Source organism: Pelobates fuscus, chromosome 12 (assembly GCF_036172605.1).
Source record: "Pelobates fuscus isolate aPelFus1 chromosome 12, aPelFus1.pri, whole genome shotgun sequence".
Lineage (NCBI taxonomy): Eukaryota > Metazoa > Chordata > Amphibia > Anura > Pelobatidae > Pelobates > Pelobates fuscus.
In genome coordinates this window covers 87,080,577-87,102,355 of record NC_086328.1, presented here as the reverse complement: position 1 = coordinate 87,102,355, position 21,779 = coordinate 87,080,577, and the positions used below count along the sequence as shown (strand labels likewise).

Here is a 21,779-nt window from a genome sequence, read left to right as displayed (position 1 = left end):
AAAACGAGCGCCGAAAATACCGGAAGTGACGTCAGACGCCGGCCACCCGAACTTCCGCCCATGTGACCGGCAATCAGAAAAGCGGAGAACTTAAAACGGAACAGCAGCTGGATGTTTTATGCACTGATGAAAACTCGGACTGAGTTGAAACGCGTCTGCATTACTGTGATTTTGTGTGTCACCATATGGGACCTGCACAGTTATTTTTAAACTTTTATTTACAATAAATGTAATTTTTTTATCATCACTTGCTGCTTTTTCCTGCTTCTGGGGGACACCATCCAAGATTCTCCATATAGCCTTCTAAGGCACCCTTGGGCACTATATACAGAGCCTGGTACGGCTCTGGAATCCGTGAGTGTATTCTATCACTTTCATATATTTCTTTTTATATATACAGTCTATACTATGTATTTTTTGTCTTTATAGGACTTGACTACATCTTCCATATGTACCTGTATATATATAAGTATTATTATCTCTTATTTTAGACACAGGGAGTGGTGTGTGTATTTGGCACTTGTTGCTTTCAATACTCTATTTTATTACTTTGACTCTAGGGTGTTGGGGAACACCTTTTTCCACTCCAGTACTGTGTTTTGATTTTACTGTGTAAGCGCCATCTACTTCTCTTTTTTATTTCCGTGAGAAAAGGTAAGTATTGTGCCAGTGCGTTTAAGGCTGTCTATGTGAACAGCTTAGGTGAATAAAAAGAGTGGTGTCGGAGCGGGGTTCGTCTAGTATTGTCCCCAGGGTGCATAAGTGTTGTCACTGATGTGGGTCGTGTAGTTCCCTGTCAGGGGTAACCTCCCTCCTGGTGTCAGTAAGAAGTCACGTTCTGTGCTGCACTATGTCGTCTAGGGCAGGATGGGGGGTGGGGGGGGTTGCTTCTTACACGGTGTGCCCATGCTTAGAAGTGCAAAGGATGTGTGTGTTAACGGGAGCTAACTCGTTGTAGGTAATGGTCGTGACGGTCTGAGCATGTTGGCCGTTAGAGAAACAAAATTAAGACATAAAAACTTATTCAGCTAGGGAACAGAGTACGTTCAAATGAGCCTGGTAGGTCAGGTGTCTGAGCGTCCATCGGTGGTGGGGTTGGAAGGAACCCGATTGTCCTTTATGCAAAAAGTGAGGGCAGCCAAACGGGCTATCATCCTCAGGTCAGTCTCTCTGGCCCTGGGCGTTTCGCCGTGCGGGGTATGAATTCCTCGATGGCAGAGCGGTCCAAGTGAGTCAGTCCCGTACCGGCCACACTCTGCAGTCCTGTGATTCCAAGCTTGCGCATGAGAGCGTCTAGTTCTGCATAGCTCCGTGCCTTGTAGGTAGTGTTCATGTAGGTGAACATCAGTTGTTTAGGCGTTCCCCAGCGGTAGGAAACGTTCTTTGATTGAAGAAGCTGCAGTAGCGGTCTCAGTGACCTGCGCCATGCAATGGTGTTCCGGGTGAGGCCTGGGAACATCGTTAGAGATGAGCCCTCAAAGTGTAATGGGGTCTTTCCCCTTGTAGCTTTGAGCAGGAGTGCGTTATCCGACATTGATTGAAATCGGATGATGAGGTCTGCGGATGCGGTCGTGGGCGCCGTGGGTGGTTTCGGCAGCTGGAATAGGCCATCTAATCTCACCGCTTTAGCCTGCGTGGGTGGCAGCAGTGTGCTGAGCAGCCTGCGGATATAATGTGGTAAGTCCGTCAGGTCAATCCAGTCTGGAATGCCGCGGAGTTTAACGTTGTATCGCCTTTTTTGGTCTTCCATGGCGTCCACTCTATCCGTGGTAGTCAGTTGCAGCTTTATAATTTCAGCAATTTGGCTCTCTACCACGGTGAGTCTGGAGTCCTGTGTGCTCGTTGTGGCCTCCAGGAGTGTGATCCGTGAGGTGGCATTTTCAACCGCCGTTTTGAAGTACGCTATGTCCGCTGCGATGTTCGTTCGCAGCTCGGCGAGCATGTCCTTTAGCTGGGCGGCAGTTACCGGCTTGGCCGGGGCTTGCTGAGGGATCGTGGGTCTCTTGGGCGCATCGTGGGGTAGCTCCTCTCCCATGTCAAACGGGTTGTCTCCCGATGAGTAAGAGGTCTCGTCTCCCTCCAGCGCCATCTTGTCCCATGCGGCCCTCTGGGCTCCCCGCAGGAGTTCGCCGATGTCTCGGCTTGTCGGGGTCAGATCACCTTTAGGTTTTTTATTTTTCCGACCCATACTTCTTCCTGCACCACTGAGGAAGGGTTTTGTCAACAAAAGTCGCCTTTTTCACCGAATTTGGTAGGTGTTTAGGCTGACTTCGCTCGGAGCTCGGGGAAAACGTGTCTGCTCTGTTCCTCAGCTGGCTCCGCCACCGTATTTGAACAATTAAAGTTTTTTGGTTACTTTTAGCTATACCAATTCTCTTTTTATTGTAATTTATATACACCCTAATTACTTTTTATTGCTGGCATTTTTACGTATCCTGTACTCAAAGAAATCCTAGGTGGGGATCATTCCACCTCATTTTACCTTTGGATTTTGATATATTACACTGTCAGTCTGCCATGTCTTCCCTTAGCTCTTTACATATACGGATATTTTACCCATCCGTACGGATCAACTCCTGAGGAACCCCTATTTTATCCTGTTATCCTGTTATACTGTGAGACTTTTTATACGAATATTTTTATCTTGAGAACTACATTGCTATTTTAAGTGAGATATACTATTGCTGTATAATCACTTAGACCACTGGTCTGTTTTGAATTGTATATTTATCATTACGAGACTTATTGGCGCAACCCTCACCTCTTCTTTTTGTTCTTACATCTTATCAGACATAACCTTTGGGTTGCTCTAAGTGTGTTGGCTACCCAAAGTTTACCTCAAGCTTGCAGGACTCAATAAAGCTGCCCCAGGTGCACCAGGCGCAGGCTCCCCTGTGACATGCGGAACAGCCAGGGCCCAGTTTCACTCATGACCTTTCAAACCTTGGATGTTCCACCACTGCTAAGGGTACTTGGACCATGCAAAGAGCACTGGAAGAGTACTGCAAGCATAGGTGTAGGAATTGAAGGGAGAGCAATGAATTCCCCCTCGTCTCCCCATAAAAGAAAAAAGCTCAACATAAATTAATTAAAAAAGAAAAAAAGTTAAATATAATTAAATATGGTGTATACACCGAAATATATAGTGTGTGTATATATGTGAGTGCCTGTTTGTCTTTGTGTATACATGTATGTATCTCTATGCATTATATATGTGTCTGTATGTATGGTTTTATCTGAGTGTGTGTGTAAATACATGCGTCTATTTGTATGTAGGTCTGCATGATTGTTTATTTGTCTGTTTGTATGTGTCTTGCATGTGCAACTAGAAAAGCTACAATTTCTGAGGAAATTGTGTGAAGTGTTCTTGCCTCCACCAGTAGTCTACAACTGGAGTGGGCGGAGTAACTGTTATTATTTATTTATTATAGCACATTTAATTGCAACGTTGTTGCCCAAAGTGCTTCACAGCTACATTAAAACATACATTTATAAAAACATTAGCAGGTGTACAAAAGGCCCTGTTTATGACATCACTTGCTGCTCCAGCCTGGCACAGGTCAGAGTATTTTGGCGGTTGCCATCTTCAAATGGTCGTATTTTAAAAACTAAACATCCAAAAGCGAAGAGCTTTATATTGTGAGAATCACAAGACCCAGACCTACATTTCGATGCATAGTATGTCTCTGAAGTATTACAAATGAAGGCACAGTCGCAGTTTAGAAATTGCCCTTTAAAATTTTAGCTGGCTAGAGTGGAGTTTCAATGAATGTCAATGGACGGCGTGAGTTGCAAACAAATGGTCATATTGTGAAAACTATCAGGACTATGGCTTAGCTGTGGACAATTCTAGTGGCAGCAGGGATAGCTGAACGTTTTGATATAAGATTTGTGTAGGTGGGCTTGAAAATGAGGGAGTGGTGGCAGTTTAGAAATCATGTCCTGATTTTTCAGCTTTTGCCAGCTCCCACTCTAGCTTTGCCATTCATTCCTATGGGACAAATTTCGCCACAAGAACGACGATATTCCGTGAACCATTCAGCGAAACGTTCCACAAAGTAATAGCACACCAATCGTAAACAATCCGCACGTTTCGGTATATTACTGTCTATGTAGTGTAAAAACTGTGGGAGGAGTTAGGGTGGTAAATGTGGCTTTAATAATAATAATAATATATATGTGAGATAACATTAAGTGGTCTTGCTATGCAAGAACACTTAACCCCTTAATGACACAACTTCTGGAATAAAAGGGAATCATGACGGAATATATCCGTCGTCTGTCCTTAAGGGGTTAAATATGCCCGTCCGTTTATATGTATATAAAGTTCAGTTTTATCCCAACTACTTCAGGCTTAATACACGGACTTCCGGGAGCCTTGGTTGGTGCCTTTTGTCGTCTTGGAAGATAGCATAGCAGAACAGGCAGTCAGGATGGGCTGTTTTTTTACATTTTAAAATTGTGTGGCCAGCATAGTCAAAATACCTGCTGAGTTCCTATTAGGCAAAAGCCGAACCTATTTTATGATAAATCCAGATCTGCCCTACAGTTGTGCACACAAAATGTTTTATATTTCATGCAGTTCTGCTAGACATATCTTCTAAAATAAAAGTCGCAAAAGCCAGACATATGGTAACCTTTGCTAATGGTTTGTGGTGGGCTTCTTAATTTTTGGGGTAATACCGTTCTAGGGACGTAGAGTTGTAGTTTTGTTGTAATGCAGATAGTACTCATATTTATCCATACATCAACCAAACCTCAGAAAGGATTAGAATTTTAGTTTGCAAACCATCTTGTCCAAATGTTATATAATATTCCTAATTCTCTAATTGGTTAAAAAAATATGACAATTCATGTTTCCTTAGTTTTTCATTTTCTGGCAATAAAAATGTTACATGTTAAAGGAGGTACATAAATGAATAAATAATCTATCAATGTAAACTCAGCTAAATCTAAGTGAAAAGGGGCTTTCCTTGGATTTTTATTTTTTAGAAAATCTCTTGAAATAAAGTTATAATAGATTTGACCATATTTCTCTTACACCCTCACATTCCCAAAGTGCTTCCACAGGTTGGTAAAGGAATACACTAACAATCAACTATTTTTTATTGAATTGATTTTTTATTGAACACAAGACGCTGGGTGCACACTTCACACCCATCATTGAGACCAAGAACAAATAGCTGTGGCTTGGACATTCTGCCCAGGCCAGCACGCGGGATTCAGCTGTTGCCATGGCGACTGCCATTTCCGACCCGCAGCTTGTAAAAATGAAGGCGGGACTTCCGGTGTGTGATCGCACGGAAGTGATAGGAAGCAGCGGCGACCCGTAGGAAATATGGCGGCCGAGGAATCCGAGCGACAGAAGCAAACTGACTGTGATGGTGAGAAGGAGCAGTGTTTACAAACAGACACAAAGGGAGCCTGAGCATTCACAGACACGTTCTTATACTCACTATATGTCAATATGTACCTTCCCTCTAAATATATAAATGTATTATTTTAATGCTAGAACCTGCTCTGTGTATGGTGTGTGTGTGTATACACACATACACACACACTTTTTCTTTCTCTCCCTCTTTTTTTGTCTCCCTCTTTCTTTCTCTCTCTCTCTCTCTTTTTTTTCTTGTTCTCTCGCTCTTTCTCTTTCTTTCTCTCTCTCTTTTTCCCCCCTCTCTCTCTTTTTCCCCCCTCTCTCTCTTTTTCCCCCCTCTCTCTCTTTTCCCCCCCTCTCTCTCTTTTCCCCCCCTCTCTCTCTTTTTTCCCCCCCTCTCTCTCTTTTTCCCCCCCCTCTCTCTCTTTTCCCCCCCCTCTCTCTCTTTCCCCCCCCCTCTCTCTTTCCCCCCCTCTCTCTCTTTTCCCCCCCTCTCTCTCTTTCCCCCCTCTCTCTCTTTTCCCCCCTCTCTCTCTTTTCCCCCCTCTCTCTCTTTTCCCCCCCTCTCTCTCTTTTCCCCCCTCTCTCTCTTTTCCCCCTCTCTCTCTTTCCCCCCCTCTCTCTTTCCCCCCCCCTCTCTCTTTTCCCCCCCTCTCTCTCTTTCCCCCCCTCTCTCTCTTTTCCCCCCCCTCTCTCTCTTTTCCCCCCCTCTCTCTCTTTTCCCCCCCTCTCTCTCTTTTCCCCCTCTCTCTCTTTTCCCCCTCTCTCTCTTTTCCCCCTCTCTCTCTTTTCCCCCTCTCTCTCTTTTCCCCCCCTCTCTCTCTTTTCCCCCCCTCTCTCTCTTTTCCCCCCCCTCTCTCTTTTCCCCCCCTCTCTCTCTTTCCCCCCTCTCTCTCTTTCCCCCCCTCTCTCTCTTTCCCCCCCTCTCTCTCTTTCCCCCCCTCTCTCTCTTTCCCCCCCTCTCTCTCTTTCCCCCCTCTCTCTCTTTCCCCCCTCTCTCTCTTTCCCCCCTCTCTCTCTTTCCCCCCTCTCTCTCTTTCCCCCCCTCTCTCTCTTTCCCCCCCTCTCTCTCTTTCCCCCCCTCTCTCTCTTTCCCCCCCTCTCTCTCTTTCCCCCCCTCTCTCTCTTTTTCCCCCCCCTCTCTCTCTTTTCCCCCCCCTCTCTCTTTCCCCCCCCTCTCTCTTTTCCCCCCTCTCTCTCTTTTCCCCCCCTCTCTCTCTTTTCCCCCCCTCTCTCTCTTTTCCCCCCCTCTCTCTCTTTTCCCCCCTCTCTCTCTTTCCCCCCCTCTCTCTCTTTTCCCCCCCTCTCTCTCTTTTCCCCCCCTCTCTCTCTTTTCCCCCCCTCTCTCTCTTTTCCCCCCCTCTCTCTCTTTTCCCCCCCTCTCTCTCTTTTCCCCCCCTCTCTCTCTTTTCCCCCCCTCTCTCTCTTTTCCCCCCCTCTCTCTCTTTTCCCCCCCTCTCTCTCTTTTCCCCCCCTCTCTCTCTTTTCCCCCCCTCTCTCTCTTTTCCCCCCTCTCTCTCTTTTCCCCCCCTCTCTCTCTTTTCCCCCCCTCTCTCTCTTTTCCCCCCCTCTCTCTCTTTTCCCCCCCTCTCTCTCTTTCCCCCCCTCTCTCTCTTTTCCCCCCCTCTCTCTCTTTTCCCCCCCTCTCTCTCTTTTCCCCCCCTCTCTCTCTTTTCCCCCCCTCTCTCTCTTTTCCCCCCTCTCTCTCTTTTCCCCCCCTCTCTCTCTTTTCCCCCCCTCTCTCTCTTTTCCCCCCCTCTCTCTCTTTTCCCCCCCTCTCTCTCTTTTCCCCCCCTCTCTCTCTTTCCCCCCCTCTCTCTCTTTCCCCCCCTCTCTCTCTTTCCCCCCTCTCTCTCTTTTCCCCCCTCTCTCTTTTCCCCCCCTCTCTCTTTTCCCCCCTCTCTCTTTTCCCCCCTCTCTCTTTTCCCCCCCTCTCTCTCTTTTCCCCCCCTCTCTCTCTTTTCCCCCCCTCTCTCTCTTTTCCCCCCCTCTCTCTCTTTTCCCCCCCTCTCTCTCTTTTCCCCCCCTCTCTCTCTTTTCCCCCCTCTCTCTTTTCCCCCCCTCTCTCTCTTTTCCCCCCCTCTCTCTCTTTTCCCCCCTCTCTCTCTTTCCCCCCCTCTCTCTCTTTCCCCCCTCTCTCTCTTTCCCCCCCTCTCTCTCTTTCCCCCCCTCTCTCTCTTTCCCCCCCCCCTCTCTCTCTTTCCCCCCCCCCTCTCTCTCTTTCCCCCCCCTCTCTCTCTTTCCCCCCCCTCTCTCTCTTTCCCCCCCTCTCTCTCTTTCCCCCCCTCTCTCTCTTTCCCCCCCCTCTCTCTCTTTCCCCCCTCTCTTTCCCCCCCCTCTCTCTTTCCCCCCCCTCTCTCTTTCCCCCCCCTCTCTCTTTCCCCCCCCTCTCTCTTTCCCCCCCCTCTCTCTTTCCCCCTCTCTCTCTCTTTCCCCCCCCCTCTCTCTTTCCCCCTCTCTCTCTCTTTCCCCCTCTCTCTCTCTTTCCCCCTCTCTCTCTCTTTCCCCCTCTCTCTCTCTTTCCCCCTCTCTCTCTTTCCCCCTCTCTCTCTCTTTCCCCCTCTCTCTCTCTTTCCCCCTCTCTCTCTCTTTCCCCCTCTCTCTCTCTTTCCCCCTCTCTCTCTCTTTCCCCCTCTCTCTCTCTTTCCCCCTCTCTCTCTCTTTCCCCCTCTCTCTCTCTTTCCCCCTCTCTCTCTCTTTCCCCCTCTCTCTCTCTTTCCCCCTCTCTCTCTCTTTCCCCCTCTCTCTCTCTTTCCCCCTCTCTCTCTCTTTCCCCCTCTCTCTCTCTTTCCCCCTCTCTCTCTCTTTCCCCCTCTCTCTCTCTTTCCCCCTCTCTCTCTCTTTCCCCCTCTCTCTCTCTTTCCCCCTCTCTCTCTCTTTCCCCCTCTCTCTCTCTTTCCCCCTCTCTCTCTCTTTCCCCCTCTCTCTCTCTTTCCCCCTCTCTCTCTCTTTCCCCCTCTCTCTCTCTTTCCCCCTCTCTCTCTCTTTCCCCCTCTCTCTCTCTTTCCCCCTCTCTCTCTCTTTCCCCCTCTCTCTCTCTTTCCCCCTCTCTCTCTCTTTCCCCCTCTCTCTCTTTCCCCCTCTCTCTCTCTTTTCCACCCCCCCTCTCTCTCTTTTCCACCCCCCTCTCTCTCTCTTTTCCACCCCCCTCTCTCTCTCTCTCTCTCTCTCTCCTTTTAGCTCTGATTTGTCCTTTGATGTTCTTAAGTATTCTGTAATCTAGAAAGAAAGCAGTGTAGATTATATGTGTAATCAAAACATTAATATTGTTTCAGAAACAAAACTAATAAAACCTCAACACAAAGTAAATGAGCATAGTTTATAAGGATATTCAATTTGGGAAGTTATGTGTTTTATATTGTATAGTAATTTTTTTTTATTGGTTGAGAATGATTTATCGTATATTGCCCGGATTTTACATTGAATTTTTATCATAGTTGAATGCTTACACTTCTTGTTTATTGACTCTGATTTTTTTTTACTTTTTATAAATTGCAACAAGACCTCTTCATGTTGTATCACCACTTCAGTGATTTGAAGTGGTTGTGGTGCCTTCATTGACGGCAGCATCATTAAACCGCAAGGCAAAAGAGATGTCAATTCTGTGCAATTAACACTCTCAGCCTATGAATGAGTGGCAGGATCGGCATCTAACAGGACAGGAGTTTAAAACTTCTTAACTAAAGACATTGTGCTGTCAGACCTGATTAAAAATGAAACCATTTTTTCCTGGAGGCTGTGTGAGTCACAGCCAGGGGAGGTGTGGCTAAGACTACAGTAATGACAGTGACTTAAAGGACCTAGATGGACCTGGGTGCCAGGTCCAGCTAGGATTAACCCTTTCTTCTATAAACATAGCAGTTTCAGAGAAACTGCTATGTTTATAATAGGGTTAATCCAGTCTCTAGTGGCTGTCTCATTGACAACCGCTAGAGGTGCTTCTCACTGTGATTTTCACAGTGAGAAGACGCCAGCGTCCATAGGAAAGCATTGAGAATGCTTTCCTATGGACTGGCTGAATGCGCGCGTGGCTCGTGCTGCGCATGCATATTCAGCCAATGACGAGAAGAGTCCCCTGCCCGGCGCTGGAAAAAGAGGTAAATTTAACCCCTTCCACCCCCTAGAACCCGGCGGGAGGGGGACCCTCAGGGCACTATAGTGCCAGGAAAACGAGTATGTTGTCCTGGCACTATAGTGGTCCTTTAACTACTAGATGGCAGAGAATTGAGCAGTGAGACTGCAGGGGCATGATCTATACACCAAAAACCATCCCTGTAAGCTGAAGCTCAAGCTGTTTTGGTGCTTAGAGTATCTCTTTAACCCCTTAAGGACCAAACTTCTGGAATAAAAGGGGTTAAATAAGTTGGGATACCACTCATATTTGCTTTTTTTTTTTTTAAGTTCTTTTTTTACAATTGCAGCTCAGATTCTCTAGTGTTTTCTGTAATGTGTGTGTCGACAGAATTTTATGACGGCATGTAAACAAACATCCACTGTATTTGTGGATTCTGAAGTGCTAGTTTCATTACACAATGGTTCATGGTTGTAGGGGAAATTAGGTTTGCAAACGGGCAACTTTGTTTTTTTTATTTTTATTTATATACATTAACTCTGTGTATTTTGAAGCAGGAACAATCAGCAAAATGTGACACATGAGGTCACTATGGTAGTTCAAGAGCCAAAATAGTTTCTGTTGGTATGACAAATAGCATAAAGTGATCCTGTAATGTTTGTGCATTGAACATATGTCAACATTATTCTGTTTATAATGACGAACATTACTGCAGGACCCAATTCTGTAAGTGTCTCTCATTACTGTTAGTCTTAACGGAACACTTCTGCTTCAATTACGGATACTTATAAAATATCTATTGTAAGCCTACAATGATATTAATACTGTGGCGTCTCACGCTTTCCTGTTTTTTTGTTTTTATTAAAATGAGAGAAAAAAACATTGCCACTAAGTATTTTTTTTTTTTTTTTTGTCAAAGTCCTTCCTAACCTCAATACAACTGTATGCTAAAGACACTGTAACATACTGTAGCTAATTTGTTTCAGAATGCGCCATTTATAGTTGAGCTGTATTAATACATATGAACACAGCAACAATAGACACTCAGCAGTTTGTCCTCATTTAAACTCATGCCATGCACGTTTTGAATTTAGGAGTAAAACAGACCATTAAAAGGAGTTGGGCTCTAGCAGTAAGCGTTTAGACACATCTGACTTTTGGATTTTTTTTTCTATAGTGTTGTATATTGAGATTGTGTATGTGCGCAGAATTCTAGAGTAGTCCTGTGCTTGTATACTTTCCTATATCTCCACGTTTTGAGTTCCCCATGTAGTAAATTTAATTAATCCTACATTCTTTTTTTTTTTTTTTGCTACAGGTGTCAATTGTCTCACTTACGATGAAGCAATTATAGCTCAGCAGGACCGCATACAACAAGAAGTGAGTAACACTTTTCATATGATAAGTCTCCATGTTATTTTATGACAATCTCATATGCAGTAATTGTAACTATTGGTTTCCCACTGATTTGGTCTATGAGAAAAGTTCACCATGGCTCAAAATGTCAACTCTTGCACGTCCTATGATTTCTAAAAGTCACTCAGTCCTGCAACATGACTGCTAGATATTGACAGGGAAGCAGTATGCACAGTTTTCCTAAATGATTGTCTCAGTATCTAATTTCCAGTGTGTGTGTGTGTGTAGCCAAGGAGCTGCAGGATGTCTTGTGTAGCTTCTTGTGGAGTCCGTATTGGTGGTGTTTTACTAAGCTGGTAATGTAGCAGCAAAGGCTAAGGAAGTCAGAAAAAATGAATTGCCTGTAGCTATACAGTTGTAAGCGATTTGGCTAGCACTATATAAAGGTAAATTTGTAATTATGTAAAACATCATATATATGTTTGTCACTGACATTAAGGAATTAGCACATTAATGTCAATGCTTGGCTTTATAGCGGCGCTGTTATTCATGGTTTCTTGCGTATTTTGCGAGCCTCTCCAATTGTGACATTGTGTTCGGGGTTAGGATGCCCATGGGAAAGTTTATACTTTTATGACACTGTCTTCTACGAGCCCCATCTTCAATCCTTAGCTCATTGTACTTCATGTTAGTGCTGTACTCTTGCCTATGCTTGAGTACAACATGGATGTCTATGGAGGATACCACAGGAGCCTCCATAGACATCAATGTTGTAACTCACTCACAGCCGTTCCAACAAAGGCTGAGGGAATTTACCAAACTTTAACAACATTTGTTCAAGGGACACTAAAACAACTACAGCTTAATTTAGTTGTTCTGGTGTCTTCTGCCTGTCCCTCCTGGCCTTTTAATGTAAACACTGCCTTTTCAAAGGCAGTGCGAGGAGATCCGCACGACACTGGAAAAAGGTGAGTAAACACCTTTTTTAACAGGGGACAAAGTTGGCTGGCCATCTAACCGGCTATTTAGACCTATAGTGTCAGGAAAAATTTTTTGTATTCCTCACACTGTAGTTTTCCTTTAAGCTTTGACATCTTGAGGCTTTACCATAAGACAAAGTAGTTGTACTTTGACTTATATCATTTTACTGTGATGGAATTTAAGGGGAATTCCAAGAGTCTTTATGAGTATTTCATAAATATTGTATCTTTAGAAATTCTCAATTTTTAAAAATTGTATTTTTAGTGATTAGAGAGCTGCTTTAAGGTGTTGGTTTCATGCTTTAACCCTCAGACTCAGCGGGGAACCCACTTGCCAAGGCTGAGTATCCTCTGGACTGGTAGCTACTGAATGAGTGAATATTTTGAGCCCAGTGTTCATGGACATTAATGAATGTGAAAGCACTTTCATGGATGTTGCACTGGTAAATTACTAGTAACTGATGAGACCTGTTATATTTGTATGGCAACATGTTTTTAAATAATTCTTTCTTAACTGCAGATTGCTGGTCAGACTCCACTGCTATCTGATCGACTGGATCTTTCTGTACTGTACCAGGAATATGCTTCTGATGACCAAGTATATCAAAGCAAGATTAAGGTATTTTGTACACCTTATGCATGAGTTTATCCAGAATGTATTGTTTTTGTCTAGACACTGAAATGAAATTGAAAGCAGGGCCTTGCTCAGTTCTTTTTATTCATTCCCTTCCTAATGTTAGGACCTGAACAGAAGATACACTCACATTCGCAGGACGCGACCAGATGGGAACTGCTTCTACCGAGCATTTGGGTTTTCGTATCTAGAAGCTCTTGTAGATGGAGGTCCTGAGCTTGAGAGGTGAGCTTAGGCATAAAGTAAAAGAGCTAAGCTGCCATACTTTGCGAGTAAATGAGATGTGGAGTTGTAAAATAACACCTAGGATATACATGTAAATCAAATTCTATTATCCCTATCTCATTCCATCCATTTCTTAATTGCCCTAATAATTCTATCCTCTGTCTTTGATATGTATTTGTGTAACTTTTTTTCTCTCTACCCTAATAAGGCTCCATTTTGCCTAATTTTCCTTTTTTTTTTTTTTTTTTTTGAGCATTTTATGTTCGGGAAATAAAAGGGTTCTTTACAAACATTGCATTAAATTAAAATGTCTGTCTTCAGGTAATAGCTGAATGTTTGGGATAGGAACAGGGCTAAATTATAAAAGATACAACCATGTTGCATCAACCCAGTTTGTATTTTGCCCAAGCTTAAATTTTGATTATATACAACCCCCCCCCTCCCCCCCTCGGTCTTCTAGGTTTAAAGAGGTCTCTCTGCACAGTAAGGAGGATCTTATCAAACAAGGATTCACAGAGTTTACTATAGAAGATTTTCACAACACGGTGAGTGCTTCCAGTGAGGTCTTGAAGTCTGCGTGAATCCTTTTGAGATGGTCTTTCATTGAGAAATGTATTTTGCTCTGTGTGTGACCCCCCTGTTTCCAACACACTCACAGTTTATGGATCTTATCGCTCTTGTGGATAAGCGCCCACTGGTCTCAGAGCTTTTAGCGACATTCAATGAGCAGACTGTCTCGGATTATGTGGTGGTCTATCTCCGTCTCCTGACCTCTGGACACCTGCAGAGAGAGAATCTATTCTACCAGCATTTTATAGAGGGAGGAAGGAGTGTCAAGGAATTTTGCCAGCAGGTAAAATACTATTAATGCCATGTGTCTAATATGGATGAATATGTAAATACTATATAAGAGTGTGTATCGAGAGAGACGTTCTGTATGCAGACACTTTATATTGAATAAAGTTTACAATTTCATTGTTCCAAATCAAATCCATGTAGTTCACTAACTGCAGGCATAAGTTTAATTTGACATTGATAGATACTGCAGTTTCATTCCCAGTAAACCGCCCACCCAATGCTTCTCATAGGTAACATTGGAGGCATACAGTATGTGCTCTGTCAATCATATGCTACTCACGAAGAATCATTAACTGCATTAAATGCCATACGGGGTCTTTTTAAATATATTTTTATTTTGGCAGTTTGATGGCCAGTAGGGGCATTTTGGTTGGCCAGATGTAAACATTGCAATTTCTTAGAAACTGCAATGTTTTTGTCAGGATGGCACAGAGTCCCAACCTGCAAATACATGACTGTACTTATTATCGGTCCTTCTAGGTGCCTGGACTTCACTGCCCACATACAAAATAAATAAAAATAGCTGATTAGTAGAAATACTCCAAATGAAAACTTGCATGCATTTAAGTATGCTATTCTTTTTTTTTTTTCCCTCATTGGAGTTATATCTAAAAACAGCTTGCAAAAAAACTGCAGTTCTCATGTCTGCTGCCCTTTGCAAGCTCTCCCCTTCTAACCCTGCCCAGACTATCTGTGGCTGTCCAATCCCAATGCAGCTCAATGAAAAGTCTTTGCAAGGCAGGGGCTCTGGGCAATTGCTGCCTCTTGAGTTCAGTGCAGAAAAGCTAACCAAACACAGAAGTAACCGGACCTGTTGTCTACTTTAAAGACTGCTAGGAGGTGTAAGCAGTAAAATTTATAAAACTGTCAATTTCTGTTGAAATTTGCACTTTTTGCAAAATGGAACAAACGATGACACACTATTCACACACCAAGCTTTTCAGCAAGCTAAAGTGTTTTAGGGGTCTGGAGTGATCCTTTAACATAATGTAGAGAAGTAGAATAGTCAAGGATCAGACCATGGTCAAAGGAGAACAGAATGGCAACAATATGATTAAACAAGCCAAGGTCAGGATTGGAGAGATCAGAATAGACAAAAGCAGGCCAAAGTCAATAATAGGATAATCCTAGAACCATAAAGAACTCCCCTTTGGGCTATAATAGATCACGACCTGACACAAGTCTCTTGGTGGACACTGGAATGACACACTGCTTGCATGCTTCTGGTTATGTAAGGAAATATCGTTAACGTTTTGGGTGTTATTTTTGATGCGGGCATCATATCTGTTGGTTTAAGGAACGCTTGTGTAACTTTTACACTGAAAGGACGCTAGAGCACATTGTTTCATTGAGTGGATGAACGATGCTGGCTAGAGGTGGGTACACTGACAGTTTTATATTACCAGAGAAAATGGGCATCTATGCACCAAATCCATTTCATTAGCATGTTTTGGTGCTTTGAGTGTTCCTTTAGTTTGACTGAATCCTGATGGGTTATAGTTGAAGCCTGTGAAAGGCTAGTTAATTGGTGTTGAATAATGTACCGAAGTTTCTGTAACTTCCCTGAAAAAGTATTACTGACATTTTTTTATTTTTTTAAATTCTTTGTTAGCAAAGACCGTTACAGTGCAGTAATGGTTCGATTCATGGCTTACGCAGAAGCCTAGTGGTAAAAGGGAGTCATTTGGTAACTGTCTATTTTTCTGTTTTTATAAACATGTATAATATATCTATATCATGTTTTGTCGTGCTATTAGCGTTTCACTGTCCGTGTCCAATTCCCCGCTGTCTGCACGGTCTCTGGGATATGAGGGTGTCTGGTCTTTTCATTATGGTCGCCCTTCTGGTGAGCAGGTATTATAGATCGAATTGTTCCCATAGCGACCATACTTTTTGGAAGGTGGTTGTGGTGTTTTGAACCTGGGCTGTCAGTTTGTCCATTAGGTGGTTGTCTCAGATTTTTGTCTGCACTAATGTAATAGGTGGGGTGTCAGGTTTAATCCAATGCTGCGCTATTGCTCTTCGTGCTGCAAGGTTTAGCATGTCTAATAGTCTCTGTTCGTGTTTGTCGAGTCGGTCTGGATAGTAGACACATCCATGGTTCCGGTGTTGTTTTTTTGCAAAATACGTGAATTCATGTCTGTCACCTCTGTCCAGTACGCTTTTACTTTGGATCATTGCCACCACATATGGATGTATGTGCCCTTGTCTCCACATAATCTCCAGCAAGTGTCTGTGGGACTGAGTCCCATGTGGCATTGTTTGACTGGGGTGGTGTACCACTGGAATAGTATTTTATACAAAAAACGATATTGTGCAAATAAATGCCTAATAGTGCAGAAAATGTGGAGCGCTTTAACAATAAAAAGAACACTTACTCCTGTAGTACTCAGGAGGTATATGGAGATAATCAAGAAGTCCTTGTGTATCCACGGTAGGTAAACAACCTCAGAAATGGAGACAAAGACAGAGAAGGGAAGCACTGCTAACCCTGGTGTAGAAATCCTTGATATGGTGGGTGGTCATATGTGGGTAACAATTAGCTTCTCACCTTGTCAGGAGCCAATAACCAGGCTCCGAGTTTGCAGACGTAGTGTCAAGTGACACAACCCTTCTTTGCAGCAGCTTAAATATATCACTAGTCCACTTGAATGGAAAATATAACATTTATTGTAAATACAACTTTAAAACAATAAAATCAATATACTCAAGTGTTGTGCATATGGAGACTTTGGCGCACGCTTCCCATATATCTTGCCAGTCTGTTCCTTCTAATGTCTCACCCAAGTTTGCCTCCCATCTGTCCGTGTAATTTAGTGTGCCCCATTCCTCGGATTCTGTTCCAATGTGGCTATACATGATAGAGATCAGTTTTGCAGGCATTCATTGAGACACCTGCGTTCAAAAAAGGTTTTGTTTGGTGATTGCTGTCTTTAACTTCTGTGGTTTGTGCAAAGTCTTGTATCTGTATGTAGCGGAAGAAATCTCAGGTTGTCAGGGGTGCAAGGGATTTTAGGTGGTCGTATGTTATTAACTGTTTGTTTGTCTTGGTATAAGTGTGTATATCGTTGTATCCCTGTGGCCTCTATCCCTTTAAAGTCAGTGGTGCGTAGTCCCGGTGGGAATGCTCTATTGCAGAGCACTGGTGTCATTGGAGAGAGGGGTTGTTTCTGGGCTGTTTGGTAGAATTACTGAATTTATTATAAGTAGGTCACCTATATTTATGTATTTTCTGGGAACAAATCACAGGGCCCTCATATAATGGATTGCCAGCCCAGATGAGACAGAACTTTTTTTGGACTTCTTTTTGGAAAACTTTGCACAGGATCTAACTAGGAGTTCCCACTTAGCCTACTGTAAAATCCAGTGATATTTGCTCCTGTGTATGTTATGTTAGTCCCTTTTTTTTTTTTTTTTCTTCTTTTTTTTTTTTTTTTTTAATTCTTTATTTTACGATTGACAGAATTAACAAGTACACAAATGTTGCACAAAAGGTATTGTGTGGGCTTATGCAAAAGCCAAAGTGCGAACAGATCAAAAAAACATTGTGATACAGAGAGGCATATACAGGTAGAGTAGTTATCTGGTAATGCAACGTTATTTTTTCGTAAGCGGTTCTGTTCTGACAAGTTTCTAAACATTTTAAACAAACCAAAACAAATATAAACAAGTTTGAACGTACAGTCATGTTTCCTCGTTGCGGCACGAGGAACAGTAACTAACATTTAAGGGGTGAGAGGGGATGAAACACAGTTCGAGGATAGTGTGTGTTTTGGGGGTTCCCTACTTTGGAGTTTCCGGTGGGGTCCCATTTTATTTTTAAGAACAGATTTGTCTGTTTTGTTTTTGTCATTTTCTGTTCTGTAATTTTTAGGAATGTAACTCTTAGTCTTTTTGTTATTAAAATATTAATAAACCAATTCTATTTTTTGGGCTCTAGAATCTGGGTTCACAGACCTGAAGACTTCTTTTTGATAACATAGATATTCCACAAAATGTAATTAAAATTATTATTATTTTTTTTTTTTTTTAAAGCTTTTAAAAAAAAATCTGTTCTGCTTGGAAGAACCAAAGGTGCACTATTTACATTGCCTTGCTGGTGGCAGCTGTTTAACTGTAGGGGGTGTTAAGCAGGATTTTTATATCCTTATTTTGGTGTAGTGCAGACAAATAATGAATATTAACCCTTTAACCCCCAAATCAAATTGCGTTTAAATGGAACACTCCAAGTGTGCTCGTCAAACATTTTTGGGGTTGAGGTTGCCAACAGACAAAACGGCCCTGATTCCAACTACATTAGGTTTACATCACGTTGATCTTCCACACATGCACTTACTGTCACTTTTCCTTCACACACATACATGTTCTGACCCACTACACACACAACTTCCATTTTGCAGACAAAAAATAAATCAAAATGAAAATGCTGTTTACCTGCATTTGTGGTGGCAGGTAACTTATAACAAGTGCGTTATGACTTAATATGAACATTTTGAGTCCTTCTAAGGGGCATCTTTATTTCAGATTAATGATTGGTTATATAATCTTCTGCATCTGAATGTTTATTCCTCATAGCCACCTATATACTTTGATGTTCTTTTGGCTTCCTTCTGCTTTGTTCTATGATCCAGGTTCTAAAAATAGTGTCTTCATCCATCTTTTATCGCTTGTCTAAAGACTTAACAAGCCCTCAATATGGAAACCTTTTACTGGAGGCTGGTAATAGGCCGAAAGAGAGCCTGAGTTGTTACACTCCATCTATCACTGGCCTCCCATTGAGAAAAAAACCTTTGAAACGTTCATTAAATTTATATGTTAATTAAAGGGACACTATAGTCTCCAGAACAACTAGAGCTTAATGTAGTTGTTCTGGTGAGTATAATAGCTCCCTTCAGGCATTTTTATGTAAACACTGCCTTTTCAGAGAAAAGGCAATGTTTACATTGCCCCTAGGGACACCTCCAAGTGGCCACTCCTTAGCCACTGGAGGTGCTTCCTGGCTTAGTGCTGCATAGTAGGCAGCTCTGCTGTTCAGCGTCCCCACGCTCTGCATGGAGATGCTGAATTTTCCTCACATAGAGGAGGTCCTGATTGGCCAAAACGCATTTGGCCCCTCCCGTGCCGATTTTAGCTAATCCAATACTCTCTATGGGAAAGCATTGGATTGGCTAAAAATCTGCCGTTTTGATGTCACAAAGTGGGCAGAGCCAGCGCTTTTATAAGCCAACTTTTATTAAGGGGGGCAAGCCACTTAAATGGTGGGTTAAACACTATAGAGTCAGGAATACATGTTTGTGTTCCTGACCCTATAGTGATCCTGTAAATTATGTAATTAGTTTTTTTTTTTTTTTTTCACTATGAATAAATGTTTAGTGAATAAACCTCTACCATTTTACTTGTTGCAGCTCTGTAACAAGGTAGCCTATCTTGCATTCCTCTCTGCCAAAAGTTAAACATATTACAGCAATGTATTTATATGGTAGATGACTATTCAAAGCATTTTCACATTGAGGTTGATTATTCTGTGTCAGACATTATAATTTCTGCATAGACCCTGACATTCTATGGTTATGATCAATAACTTCAAATTTAAGCATGATTGTACTATAAGAGAAACATTATTGGTGAACAATTTCTAAATTTTCCTTAACTTGTATATCCAGTTGTCAAACTGTTGTATACATTTATGCATTTTTTTAATATCATTGGCTTCTTTTTCTGGTTCCAGTATATGATTAGCGGACCACTAGAGGCACCCAGACCACTTAATCTTAATTGCAGGGTTAAAACCACAGGGACACTTTATTGACATTAAATGTTCTACAAAACTGCAATGTTTTCATTGCACGTTTAACACACCTCTTGAGGCTGTGTTCCAACATTGAGAACCAGTTACTGTCTCTTAGAGCAGCATTTGATTGTTGCAGCTCGGCAATTTGCTGTGCTTGTATATTAGCCTCTGTATATTCGCTTCCCTTTGAGCATGTACATTTGTGTTTATTTAAGTGGCTTACTCAGCTGTATAATTTCAGAATATAAACATTTTTATTTTTTTTCAATGTGGTTTATCATTGGACAACTGTGTTGTGTTTTTGTCTATTTTATGCCATTATACCAATCTATTCTTTGAGAATCAAATTCCAAAATTCAGTGACTCGCTCTATAAATGCTGTTCTGCCTGTTGACAGAGCCAGCCAAAAAAGACGGGCATTCCTCGCTGGCACAAGCTGTTTAAAGGGACACTCCAGGCACTTCTGCCCATTGGAGTCGTCTGGGTGCCAACTCCTACCACCCTTAACCCTGCAAGTGTAATTATTGCAGTTTCTATAAAGTGCAATAATTACCTTGCAGGGTTAAGTCCTCCTCCTCTATTGGCTGTCTATCAGACAACCACTATAGGGACTTACGTGTTCTTAGAACACGAAAGTGTTTTAAACGATGCTGGACGTCCTCACGCTATGAATGAATACCTCCAGCGTCTCCGGATTCCCCATAGGAAAGCCTTGAATAATGCTTTCCTATGGGGAGGTCTAATGCGCCCGGCAATTGCCGCGCATAAGGTCTTCCCTGATGGCTGACTTTGGGGGAGGAGCATGGGCGGAGCCTGACCTAGCACCGAGGGACATCGGCGCTGGATTCAGTCACTGAAGGAGTTTTAACCCCTTCAGCAACATGGGATGGGGGGGTGGGAGGGAGAGGGGGACTGCAAAGTGCTGCAGTGCCATGAAACGGATATGCTTTTCTGGCACTGGAGAGTCCCTTTAGTGACAAGGTTGTGCTGGTGACAAATGGTTCTTAAAGGGACATGCTTTAGCTTTAAATGAGTTGCCTCGCTGTGCAGTCTGGAAAAAGAAGGTAAATATGATTATTCTCCCCCATCGTTCACCGTCTTTAAGAAGGAAAAAAAAAAAAAAAATTTATTTTAATGCTTTCCACATCCATTCCAGGGTAAGCACTGATCAAGCCAATCTGTGTCCTATCCCAAGAAATGCTGGAAAAGTGCATTGGGCATGCTGACAGTTTTACACATGTGCAGTATAAAGATTACTTCACTTGCAGTATTTATTGGGGGGAGAAGTGAGGGTGTCTGATCAGTGTGATTATACAGAGCAGGTTCTAGTGTCGTGTTTCTCTCTCCTGCTGCTGCACAATGATGCCCTGTTTCTGTCATTAGTGGGCTGGTCTGAAACTTAGATTGTTGGGTAACGGAGGGGGAGGCTGAAGAAACTCCATAAAGTTATAGGCATGCTTAATAATTAGAAATGAATGAGTTTATAAACTTTTATTACATAATTTTCAAAGTTTTTCTTGTTTTCTTTTGGATCTGATGTTTAAAAGAATGGTCAATTGATGCATATCCTTTTAAGGGGTTAAGATCTGTTTATAGGGAGGATAGGTTCCTGAGAAGAAGCTTAAGGAGTAATTTGGTAAGACATTGGCACCTATGAAAATATTTTGACTGAATTTATGACATTTGAGGATTGACTAGAACAGTCATTTAATGCACTTTCCCAATGTGATACTGGACCCCTTTGAATTGTAAGCCCTGCTTTTAGAATCCATTGTGTAGATTGAACTAATGGTGCCAGATTGCTGAGTTAGTACAGTACATTTCCAAATGCAATTTAAGCCTATATTTGTTTATGAATTTGAATTAAATCAATGCATCTTGTTAAACAAAATGACTTATTTTTTCTGCTTTGTTCCCATTTTCTCTTCTCATCCCTGTTCAGGAAGTAGAACCCATGTGTAAGGAAAGTGATCACATCCACATCATTGCTCTCTCCCAGGCTTTGAACGTCTCCATTCAAGTAGAATATATGGACAGGGGGGAAGGGGGAAGCACAGTCACGCATGTGTTCCCAGAGGGCTCTAACCCACAGGTCTTCCTGCTCTACCGACCTGGACACTATGATATTCTCTACAAATGAAATGCTCCATGCTTTTCTGCACGTCTTCTATTTGACAATTCCCACTCTTTATTCCAAGGCCCCAAGTGCTTTCACATCCTTGATTTCCCCTTCATTTGTCTGTTACGTTTTATCCAAATGGAGCAAAATAAACGATGAAACACTACAGCTTTTTGTCAGTGTAGGTGAGTGTAAGGATGTGAGAAGAATGTGTTTTTTGTTTTGTTTTGTTTTTTAACATGAACAGTAAAACTGGATTTTGCCTGCTGTAGCAGTTATGGTGTCAGGAGTGCCTCCTTCAATGTAAGTAGTCCAACCATTTTCCCTAATTGTTTGTCTTCTAACTTGTGGTCTACAGGGAGGTTCTCAC

At 42.6% G+C, this 21,779-nt stretch overlaps 1 protein-coding gene across 1 annotated transcript; it reads left to right on the top strand.

The window, feature by feature from the left end:
• The first annotated feature begins 5,283 nt into the window (after window positions 1–5,283).
• On the top strand, window positions 5,284–21,575 carry OTUB1 (OTU deubiquitinase, ubiquitin aldehyde binding 1). Its single transcript, XM_063438630.1, has 7 exons — window positions 5,284–5,384; window positions 10,765–10,826; window positions 12,303–12,401; window positions 12,523–12,641; window positions 13,102–13,186; window positions 13,300–13,494; window positions 21,233–21,575. Exons 1-7 carry the CDS (start codon window positions 5,339–5,341, stop codon window positions 21,428–21,430), a joined length of 804 nt encoding a protein of 267 aa, XP_063294700.1. The 5' UTR covers window positions 5,284–5,338; the 3' UTR covers window positions 21,431–21,575.
• Window positions 21,576–21,779: the final 204 nt, after the last annotated feature.

What these genes read in the sequence shown, in the direction of transcription:
- OTUB1 (XM_063438630.1), top strand. Translation starts at nt 5,339, where the DNA reads ATGGCGGCCGAGGAATCCGAGCGACAGAAGCAAACTGACTGTGATG. An exon ending in TAGAAGATTTTCACAACACG is followed by an intron (nt 13,187 to 13,299) that starts GTGAGTGCTTCC and finishes ACACACTCACAG; the next exon opens with TTTATGGATCTTATCGCTCT. An exon ending in TCAAGGAATTTTGCCAGCAG is followed by an intron (nt 13,495 to 21,232) that starts GTAAAATACTAT and finishes ATCCCTGTTCAG; the next exon opens with GAAGTAGAACCCATGTGTAA.